Source organism: Armigeres subalbatus, chromosome 1, assembly GCF_024139115.2.
Source record: "Armigeres subalbatus isolate Guangzhou_Male chromosome 1, GZ_Asu_2, whole genome shotgun sequence".
Classification (NCBI taxonomy): domain Eukaryota; kingdom Metazoa; phylum Arthropoda; class Insecta; order Diptera; family Culicidae; genus Armigeres; species Armigeres subalbatus.
Genome location: NC_085139.1, coordinates 18,324,114 through 18,335,879, shown reverse-complemented (window position 1 = coordinate 18,335,879; position 11,766 = coordinate 18,324,114). Strand labels below are relative to the sequence as shown.

At 47.0% G+C, this 11,766-nt stretch overlaps 1 protein-coding gene across 1 annotated transcript; it reads left to right on the top strand.

Moving 5' to 3' along the window:
• Window positions 1–5,904: 5,904 nt before the first annotated feature.
• On the top strand, window positions 5,905–7,893 carry LOC134205989 (uncharacterized). Its single transcript, XM_062681682.1, has one exon. The coding sequence runs from the start codon at window positions 5,905–5,907 to the stop codon at window positions 7,891–7,893; it is 1,989 nt and encodes a 662-aa protein (XP_062537666.1).
• The last annotated feature ends 3,873 nt before the right edge of the window (window positions 7,894–11,766 follow it).

The following is an 11,766-nucleotide window of genomic DNA, read 5'->3' as shown; positions in this document are numbered from 1 at the left end:
GATATAAATAGGTGTTTGAGCAGTAGCGTATCATGCTTGTACTGAGCCCAATCAAGATTATAATTTTCCCATTACGGTTCTCTGATTGTTCCTCCTGTTTCAGCGGTTATGGTTGCCTTCTAATGATTCATTCATGAAATTGACATCAATGTGCATTTGAACAATATGAACTTGTTTTGTGAGAACCAGTACGTAGCGCGTTGTATATAAAAACTTATATTAAAATTTAATTAAGTAGATCTACTGTAGCGTTACCTGTATCCTTGTTGTGCTACTGCTATCGAGAAGCAATATACAACGAATTTCGTTACAATTCTCGTTTCGTTTTCCCCATAAACTTCATGAGGGGTAAAATACTCTGATAAGGCTCCGGTATTCAGACTCTTCAGAATCAAAATGTAACCTTTCCACTTATTATTGACATTACATCCCCCACTGGGACATTGCTGCATCGCAGCTTAGTGTTCTCTAAGCACTTCCACAGTTATTAACTGCGTGGTCTCTAAGCCAAGTTACCATTTTTGATTCGTTTATCATGTAAGAAAATATCCTAGACCGGACCGGGAATCGAACCCAGCCACCTTCAGCATGGTCTTGCTTTGAAGCCACGCTTCTAACCACACGGACAAGGAATTCAACCATATTCTGAGTGTTAGGAGCACCCTATCGAACAGCCCGTGTCAATCAGGAGGATCGTCACTCTAATAGATATTTATTGTGAATCTTTATACCGTTTTTTTTCCCACATTCACCCCCTCCCTCCCACCGGATTATTATAAACCCCTCACACCTCGCCATACGATCGGTGCCCCTAAACGAGACCTTTCTTCCAGGTCATATTTACTGTAGTCGACGAGATACACACACTTAATTTATTTCGCCGAGGCCGGCAAAATAAATTGCCGAGAATCCAACAGCTGATATTTCGGTAAAAATCTCGGTGAAAGTTCAAAATGCCGAATGGTCGTAAAATTAGCGAAACCACCCAGCTGTCAAAATTTACCGTACCGTTCGGTAATGCATTGCCGACTTGATCGGTAAAGTGCTTTACCGAGATTCAGTGAAAGATTATTATTATTTATTTTCGGAGGAATCAAAATAAAAATGAAAAGCGTGAAGTATTAGAATATATTTGCAGGCGTTTATTGTTGCATAATCAACACTATACAGAAAAATCTTTGAAAACTATGTGCCTACAAAAACGATTATTATACAATCCGGGAGTCATATTCCACGATTCCTGATATACATATTCGTGGGCCTATTCCCAAAAGATTTTATCAACTATGTTTAGTTTTGGCCTCGGTTTTGGCCCCTTCGTACGGCCGCGCAGGTAATGCTGTTTCCATCGACCATATTTTGTCTGTTTTCTGCAGGGCAATGTACAGATCAAGCAAATCCGCTGGAATTATAAACATTGTAAAAGGGCAGATTAATTGAAATACTTTCTAACTTTAAACAGATTGAGCAAAATAAAAGGAATCGTATTGAATACTTACAAAAAGTAGAGGTAAAGTAATTTTTCCATTTTTCTTAGTTCTCACGTGTTTGTTTTCACAGCGATACATCACGAAAGAGGATATTACGTTTGACAGATGGGTTTGCCGAAACTCGGATAAATTCCTAATCACCGATAATTGTGGCAAACTTAATTGCCGAGTTTCAGTAACATGTGTAAACGTCATATTTATTAACGAGATATCAGTTAAAATATACTTTAACGATCATGTTCGTCAATTTATTTTACCGAGAGGAAAATTGACGATTAAGTGTGCAAGCCGAAGTTAGGCCGTTGTGGGGGTTTGATCCGGTAAAACGATAAAAAAAACGCGGCGAGTACTTGGAAATAAAATATCTTTATTATCGAACGTGTGCTTACACTGTTGTCCTATATAAAACTGACTTGACATATATACAGACACGGCAATACTCAACATATAATAGGGTGGCTCAGAATGATACCACTACATACGCCCTCCAGTTACACCATGAATCGAACACGATGCCCTGCTGGTGTAATGACTGTGCGACGATCATCTTGGGGATAACTTGACAAATCCTGATCACAAACAAATGCAGGCTTAATTCTATCGATCGAAACTATCTGATTCTTTCCGAACACCAGAATTTCAAAGTATTTATCATGACGCTTAACAACTTCATAAGGTCCTTCATATGGTTGTTGAAGTGGCCGCCTAACTAAATCAACCCGAACGAACACATGACTACAATCCTTCAACCTATGGTTTATGTTGAGGCACCGATGACGACAGAGTGCAGCTAACTGACAACACTACTTGCGCGAAGATGTAGCTGCACCTGCGAGTCATATAATCCGTAGATGAACTGTCGATGTCTGTGGGAAAGCAAAGAGGTAGAGAGTAAATGAAATCTGTAAATGAAAACAATAAAGGTGGTGAAAAAAGTGAATTATAAAATTTGAGATTGTTAGTGGACGTTAATAAATAAACTGAATATAAGTCGGTAGGAGAAAATAGTTAATCGTTCATAGTGGAAAAGGTAATATTATATTGCGGAGTGGAAAGTAGTTAGCTAATAAGTTAATTTGCAGGAATAGTGAAGTATCGCGCATCAAATAGACAGGCAAAAACAAAAGATTTGTTGGAGAGAAAACTATTCATGTAAGTTACTACTGAATGAAAAAATTATACCATATAATTAAAACACAATAACAATATATTTCAGTTTTGAGCTGTTGTGTAACGAAGGCACTGCTACAAAAAAATAGTTTTCATAAGCCATCCGAATATCCTCAAAAATGAAAAAAGAAAAGGCTGAACGATCAGCTGAAGAAACCGAAAGTGACGAAGAGAGTTCACAAGAAGAGGAATCGAGCGGATCCAGGGAGTCGGAAGAAGAGCATCACGAGGAAGAAGAGGACGAAGAAGAAGCCACCGTGAGAAAAATGAAGCGTATCCGGCCGCAAGAAGAAGCAGCCCCGACAAAAGCGCAAATATCGGCTCGGCAGTTTCTTTCCCGAAAGCTGCCAAATTTCACCGGCCAGCCAGATGAGTGGCCGATCTTCATAAGCAGTTTCAATACGACGACGAAAGCGTGCGGGTTTTCAAATCTGGAGAACCTGGCGCGACTGCAGGAGAGCTTACGAGGCCCTGCTAGAGAAGCAGTGTGTAGTCGGATGCTGTTGCCGCAAGCAGTACCAAAAATCATCGACACGTTGCGAATGCTGTACGGACGACCGGAACAGTTGCTAAATACATTGCTAGTGAAAGTTCGGAAGGCGGAACCCCCAAAAGCAGACCGTTTGGAAACGTTCATCGGTTTCGGGATGGTAGTTCAGCAATTATGCGACCATCTCGAAGCGACGCAGCTTAACGACCATCTGGTAAACCCTTTACTGATTCAGGAACTGGTCGAAAAGCTGCCGCCGTCGACGAAAATGGAATGGGTGCGGTTCAAGAGGCAGCATGTTAGGATCACTCTACGAACGTTGTCAGATTTCTTGTCCGATCTGGTGTCAACAGCAAGTGAAGCGACTGGGATGATCGATACACAACCGAATTCATCCGGAAAATCGTCCTGGAAAGGCCAGAGGAGGAAAGCAGAAGGAATACGAGAGCCACCTACATGCACACGCCGAGTACTTTCCAAAAAATCCGGAACACAGAAGAACGCCGTGTCCAGTTTGTCGACGTACGGATCATCGGCTACGGAATTGCGACGAGTTCCAAAAAATGGGCATTCCTCAACGGCTGGAAGTGGTAGATCGATTCGAGCTGTGCCCGTCCTGCTTGAATGGCCACGGAAAAAGTAGGTGCAAGGCGAACATCCGGTGTAAAGTGGAGAGGTGTCGACGACCAGGCGAGCACAATACAATGCTCCATCGTCCGCAGTTAGAGATGCGATCGGACTGCAACGCCCACAACGCAATTGCGCATACGCCGATTATCTTCCGGATGATTCCGGTAACGTTGAACTACGGAGGAAGGTCAGTCAATACCATGGCCTTTCTCGACGAAGGTAGCTCGTTCTCGTTGATCGAGGGCTCCATCGCGAGTCAATTGAAAGCCAACGGGAAACCACAGCCGCTCCGTGTGACCTGGACGGCAGGTATGAGTAGGTTGGAGAGAAATTCGGTGGTGTTCAGTTTGACAATATCCGCCATCGGATCGAAGGAGCAGCTACCGATCAATGAGGTCCACACCGTGGAGGAACTCAAGTTGCCCAAACAGTCACTAAACTATCGCGAACTAGCGGAGCGGTATAGTCACCTACGGAACCTTCCGCTAGCAGAGTACTCGAGTGAATCGCCGAGGATCCTGATAGGTTTGAAACACCTACATTTGTTCGCGCCACTCGAATCGCGAGTTGGACAGCCTGGAGAGCCGATAGCTATCCGATCCAAACTGGGTTGGACGGTATATGGTCCGCAGGAAGGAGGAAGTGTAAGAACAGCTTACGTCGGTCATCATTCGTGCATTGGTGTATCCAATCAGCAGCTGTACGATCTACTGAAGTCGCACTACGTGCTAGAAGAGGCTGGAGTTACGGTAAAGGTACTTCCGGAGTCAGTGGAAGATCGACGAGCCCGTGAGATTCTAGAGAACACCACTAGGCGAGTAGGAGACAGATTCGTCACGGGAATGCTGTGGAGGGAAGACAACCCTACGTTTCCAGATAGTTACCCGATGGCAGCGCGCCGTATGAAGACATTGGAAAAACGTTTGGCACAGAGTCCACAGTTGCAGCAGAATGTCGCGAATCAACTGATCGAGTATCAAGCAAAAGGATACTGTCATGAAGCGTCAGCGAAGGAACTGAGAGACACATACAAGAAGAAGATCTGGTACCTACCCCTGAACGTTGTGATCAATCCGAAGAAGCCGAATAAAGTTCGCCTTGTGTGGGATGCTGCAGCCGCTGTGGGAGGGGTTTCGTTGAACTCAAAGCTCCTAAAAGGTCCAGACTTTCTCACATCGCTGCCGTCGGTGGTGCGCAAGTTTCGGCAGTATCGCGTTGGATTTGGTGGAGATATCCGAGAGATGTTCCACCAGCTGCAAATTCGGCCGGAGGACAAGCAAGCGCTGGGTTCATGTTCGATGAAAGGATCTTCGTGATGGATTGTGCAATTTTCGGGGCGACATGTTCGCCAAGTCAGGCGTTGTACGTGAAGGATCGTAACGCCAACGAGTTCGTGGAGCGATTCCCGGATGCCGTCGATGCGATCGTCCACCGACACTACGTGGACGACTACTTCGATAGCACAGAGAGCGCCGAGGAGGCGGTAAAAAAGGCGAGCGAAGTCCGATACATTCATTCCAAGGGCGGGTTTGAAATTCGGAACTGGGTGTCGAACTCCGTCGAAGTATTGCAGCAGCTAGGTGAGTCAAAAGCGAATCAAGTCGTTCATTTCAACACCGATAAAGCCAAGGAGAACGAGCGGGTTTTAGGTATCGTCTGGGAACCTCAAGCGGACGTGTTCACGTTTGCGATGAAACTGCCGAAGAATGTACAGCCGTGTCTTTCCGGGGACAAACGACCGACCAAAAGAATCGTCCTCAGCATCGTGATGAGTTTGTTTGATACGCTGGGACTGCTAACGATATTCACCATCCATGAAAAAATGTTGATCCAGGACCTGTGGCGCGCGGTTTGCAATTGGGATGAAGTGTTCGACGTCGATTGTCTCAGGAAGTGGCAGAGATGGACAGGACCCGTCACTATTTGGTGGCGGTTCATTGGATTACGATTCTACATGTCTTCGTAGATGCCAGCGAAGGGGCGTACGGCTGTGTGGCATATTTTCGTATGATAGTCGATGGAGCTCCACGATGTTCCCTGGTGCAAGCCAAATCGAAAGTAGCACCTCTGCGAGCGTATTCAACCCCACGTCTGGAACTCATGGCGGCGGTTCTAGGAGCGAGAATGGCCGAGACGATTAGAGCGAACCATAGTTTGACGGTGAAGCGCGTTCAGTTCTGGACAGATTCGAGCACGGTGTATTCCTGGATTGTGTCAGATCACCGCCGGTACAAAGTATTCGTCGCATACAGAATCGGCGAAATTTTAAGCAGAACGAGCCCCATGGAATGGCGTTGGGTTCGTACGAAACTAAACATAGCAGACGACTTGACGAAGTGGAAGGCGGGATTGAAGATAGAGTCCACCAGCGCGTGGTTCACTGGACCAAAGTTTTTGTTAGAGGCGGAAGGCAAGTGGCCAAGCCCGGAGCCACCTCGGCCGAACGTGGTTGATGAGCTTCGGGCTAGCTTCCTGTTTCATCGAGCTGAGGAAGCAAGCGGATTGATCGATTGCACCAGGATTTCAAAGTGGACCATTACGGTCCGCATCATCGCCAATGTTCTTCGGTTCATTTCCAACATCCGGCGAAAACAACAAGATTTGCCGATCGAGGTACTACCAACCGACGCGGCAGTTGGTAACAATCGGCGAGTGGTAGCGGTTACAGTGCGGTGTATAGAGCGATCGTTTTCGAGGGAAGAGTACCAGGCCGCAGAATGTCTACTGTGGAGAATGGCGCAGGAAGAAGCATTTGTCGATGAGGTAACGGTCCTACGCAAGTGCAGAGAAGGAAGGGTCGGTGAACTTGAGAAATCCAGTCCGCTGTTCAAGTTGTCTCCGGTGCTGGATGAAGATAATGTGTTGCGGATGGACGGCAGATTACAAGAGGGTGAGTTTGTTCCGTTCGAGTTGCGGTTTCCGGTCATTCTACCAAGAGGCCATCCGGTGACGATCAAGATAATCGAGCACTATCATCAGCTGTTTGGCCATGCCAATAAGGAGACTGTAGTAAACGAGCTAAGGCAAAGGTTTTATATCCCAGCTGTTCGCAGAGAGCTCGACAAAGTAGCACGAGAATGCGTTTGGTGCAAGGTGCACAAATGTAAGCCGATGGTTCCGAGGATGGCACCACTTCCAGTACAACGGACAACTCCGTTCATCCGTCCATTCAGCTACACAGGAGTGGACTTCTTCGGTCCTATCAACGTCGTTGTGGGACGGCGCACCGAGAAGCGTTGGTGTGCGTTATTCACCTGTTTAGGAACAAGAGCCATCCATCTGGAACTAGTCCACAGCTTGCCCACGCAGGCATGCCTGATGGCTATCCGGAGGTTTGTCTGCCGGCGAGGAGTTCCGATCGAATACTTTTCCGATAACGGGACGAATTTCGTGGGTGCAAGCAAGGAGATAGTGAAGAAAATAGAAACCGACTGTTCGCAAGCGTTGACAAGTTCCCGGACACGGTGGAATTTCAACCCACCCTCGGCGCCCCATTTTGGGGGCGTATGGGAGAGATTGGTGCGGTCGGTTAAGGAGGCGATGGAGGTGTTAGACGACGGACGTAGACTGACCGACGAAGTATTGTTGACGACATTGGCTGAGGCAGAGGATATGGTCAATTCTCGGCCATTGACTTATATCCCTCAGGACCCAGGAAACGGCGGATCGATAACGCCAAACCACTTTCTTAAGGGTCTTCCGGTGGGAGAGAAGGAAGGCTGTGTTCCAGCCAGCGATGAAGCGGAGGCGTTAAGGAACAGCCACAAGAGGTCGCAGGTGCTAGCTGATCGGCTGTGGAAGCGATGGCTGGTCGAATACCTGCCACATATCAATCGGCGTACGAAGTGGCACAGCGAGCGGCCTGCGTTAGAAGTAGGTGAGGTGGTGTTCATGGCTGACGACGATAACCGAAAATGCTGGGTACGAGCGATTGTTGAAGAAGTGAAGCGAGGTGTGGATGGCAGAATCAGGCAAGCGGTGGTACGGACAGCGAAAGGAGTCTACCGACGACCGGTGGCTAAGCTGGCGGTGCCTGAAGTGCGGAATCGTAATCATAGCTACGGAAAGGACCCTTCGCCAATGTTACGGGAGGGGCTGTTGAGGCACCGATGACGACAGAGTGCAGCTAACTGACAACACTACTTGCGCGAAGATGTAGCTGCACCTGCGAGTCATATAATCCGTAGATGAACTGTCGATGTCTGTGGGAAAGCAAAGAGGTAGAGAGTAAATGAAATCTGTAAATGAAAACAATAAAGGTGGTGAAAAAAGTGAATTATAAAATTTGAGATTGTTAGTGGACGTTAATAAATAAACTGAATATAAGTCGGTAGGAGAAAATAGTTAATCGTTCATAGTGGAAAAGGTAATATTATATTGCGGAGTGGAAAGTTGTTAGCTAATAAGTTAATTTGCAGGAATAGTGAAGTATCGCGCATCAAATAGACAGGCAAAAACAAAAGATTTGTTGGAGAGAAAACTATTCATGTAAGTTACTACTGAATGAAAAAATTATACCATATAATTAAAGAGAGATATTCGATCCGCCATTGGTAGCACCGCAACCGCTGCACTAGGCACGGTGCCCCCGGATCAGAGAAACGACTGGTATGACGGCGAATGTGAGCAGTTAGTGGAAGAGAAGAATGCAGCATGGGCGAGATTGCTGCAACACCGCACGAGGGCGAACGAGGCACGATATAAACAGGCGCGGAACAGACAAAACTCGATTTTCCGGAGGAAAAAGCGCCAGCAGGAAGATCGAGACCGTGAAGAAACGGAGCAACTGTACCGCGCTAATAACACACGAAAGTTCTATGAGAAGTTAAACCGTTCACGTAAGGGCCACGTGCCACAGCCTGATATGTGTAAGGACATAAACGGGAACCTTCTTACGAACGAGCGTGAGGCGATCCAAAGGTGGCGGCAGCACTACGAAGAACACCTGAATGGCGATGTGGCAGACGAAGATGGCGGTATGGTGATGGACCTGGGAGAACGCGCGCAGGACATAATTCTACCGGCCCCGGATCTCCAGGAAATCCAGGAGGAGATTGGCCGGCTGAAGAACAACAAAGCCCCTGGGGTTGACCAACTACCAGGAGAGCTATTTAAACACGGTGGTGAGGCACTGGCTAGAACGCTGCACTGGGTCATTACCAAGATTTGGGAGGATAAGCGATTGTAGCAACTATCGCCCAATCACATTGCTGAACGCCGCCTACAAGGTACTCTCCCAAATTTTATGCCGTCGACTAGCACCAATTGCAAGGGAGTTCGTGGGGCAGTACCAGGCGGGTTTTATGGGCGAACGCTCCACCACGGACCAGGTGTTCGCCATTCGCCAAGTACTGCAGAAATGCCGCGAATACAACGTGCCCACACATCATCTATTCATCGACTTCAAAGCCGCATATGATACAATCGATCGGGACCAGCTATGGCAGCTAATGCACGAACACGGTTTTCCGGATAAACTGACACGGTTGATCAAAGCGACGATGGATCGGGTGATGTGCGTAGTTCGAGTTTCAGGGGCATTCTCGAGTCCCTTCGAAACCCGCAGAGGGTTACGGCAAGGTGATGGTCTTTCGTGTTTGCTATTCAACATCGCTTTGGAAGGGTAATACGAAGAGCAGGGATTAACACGAGTGGTAAAATTTTCAATAAGTCCGTCCAGCTATTTGGTTTCGCCGACGACATAGATATTATGGCACGTAACTTTGAGAAGATGGAGGAAGCCTACATCAGACTGAAGAGGGAAGCTAAGCGGATCGGACTAGTCATCAACACGTCGAAGACGAAGTACATGATAGGCAGAAGTTCAAGAGAAGACAATGTGAGCCACCCACCGCGAGTTTGCATCGGTGGTGACGAAATCGAGGTGGTAGAAGAATTTGTGTACTTGGGCTCACTGGTGACTGCCGAAAATGACTCCGCAAGACGCTCCGATCGAATAGAGTTCGCCGCCGTACCAAACTGACAATCTACAAAACGCTAATTAGACCGGTAGTCCTCTACGGACACGAGACCTGGACGATGCTCGTGGAGGACCAACGCGCACTTGGAGTTTTCGAAAGGAAAGTGCTGCGTACCATCTATGGTGGGGTGCAGATGGCGGACGGTACGTGGAGGAGGCGAATGAACCACGAATTGCATCAGCTGTTGGGAGAACCATCCATCGTTCACACCGCGAAAATCGGACGACTGCGATGGGCCGGGCACGTAGCCAGAATGTCGGACAGTAACCCGGTGAAAATGGTTCTCGACAACGATCCGACGGGCACAAGAAGGCGAGGTGCGCAGCGGGCAAGGTGGATCGATCAGGTGGAAGATGACTTGCGGACCCTCCGTAGACTGCGTGGTTGGCGACGTGTAGCCATGGACCGAGCCGAATGGAGAAGACTCTTATATACCGCACAGGCCACTTCGGCCTTAGTCTGAATAAATAAATAAATATAATTAAAACACAATAACAATATATTTCAGTTTTGAGCTGTTGTGTAACGAAGGCACTGCTACAAAAAAATAGTTTTCATAAGCCATCCGAATAGTTTACGAAGACTCGTTGCCTGGAATGACGCGTTCCTACGGGTGCCTTTACGTCCAGGAATGCTTGATGTAGGATTTTTGCAAACTCAGTGCGGTCCACGTCTGTAATAGGTGGATCGTAAAATTCTCCCAGAATTCTCAGCCGAAAACGAGCTCTGCAGCTGAACATTTAGAATCTTCCCGAAATGCACTTCTTAGCCCAAGCAGAACCAAAGGAAGACGTTCATGCCAATTATTTGAAGCGGTGCACATTGATGCCGCCTTCATCGTACGATGGAAACGCTCAACCATATCATTCGATTGTGGATGATATGCGGTGGTGTGGATATGATGAACTCCAAGTAGGTGCGTCAATTCCTGAAATACTTCCGATTCGAACTGACGACCCTGATCAATGGTGATTGTTTCGGGTGTACCGTAACGTGTAATCCACTCGATATATATAGCCATTGATACTGTTCGCGCTGTTATGTCTTGGAGCGGTACTGCTTCTGGCCAACGCGAAAAACGATCGATCATTGTAAGAAGATAACGGAATTCTCTTGAGGGGGGCAGTGGTCCAACCAAATCTACATGTACCTGTTGGAATCGTGCTTTCAAAAGTCAAAAGTGGTGCGACGGTATGACGTGAGATTTTCGATTTTTGACACTGCAGGCATGACTTCACAAACTTGACTATGTCCTTGTTCATCGATGTCCAAACAAATTTATCGGCGATAAGTTTTTTTGTGGCCCGTATCACAGGATGCGCCAGTCCATGTAATTGTTTCATGATTGACAATCGGTGTTTTTCTGAAAGATAAGCCCGAATACAATTACAGGCATACCTCGATAGTACGTACACCTCCGTAATTTTAATGTACGTATTATCGAAGCGTACGTACTATTGAAGCAAAAAAATACCGATCAAAAAAGTTTTTTTTTGCCTTCATGATCTTTTTGTTTGGCCTACATAGATTTTTTCACATTGGGAACAACTTTACCACTACTGCGTTGCCCTTATCGGCTTTTACGTAGTATACTGGTTTTTCCTTAAGCTCCTTTAGAATCCTCCTTTCGTCATGGTTCGTTGTCCCGTGCCGTCCTTCTTTGATGGCGTCTGCCACGATTTTCCTCGCTGTATTTTGATCCTGTTTCTCGATGTTTCGGGAAATCGCTGTCTCCATGTCCACGATGATCTGTTCCACGTCTGATTTCTGTGTGATCGCATACCCCAGTCCCTTGTTGAGGTGGGCAAGTTGTTCCTCGGTAAACTGCTGTGTCGAACGGTTCACGACGAATCCTTCGATGATCTGTACGGTGGGTTTGTCAGTACGGACTTCCTCTGCTGATTTCGCTCGCAAGTTGTTCAGTTTTTTCCTGTGCAGTCTCCGCTTCCGGTCTGATTCACATTCTTCTGCCCTCTTTACCTTCTTCAAAAACAGGTCGAATGAT

Bases quoted from the DNA above. Each gene is read 5' to 3' on its own strand.
- LOC134205989 (XM_062681682.1), top strand. From the start codon at position 5,905: ATGGCCGAGACGATTAGAGCGAACCATAGTTTGACGGTGAAGCGCGTT.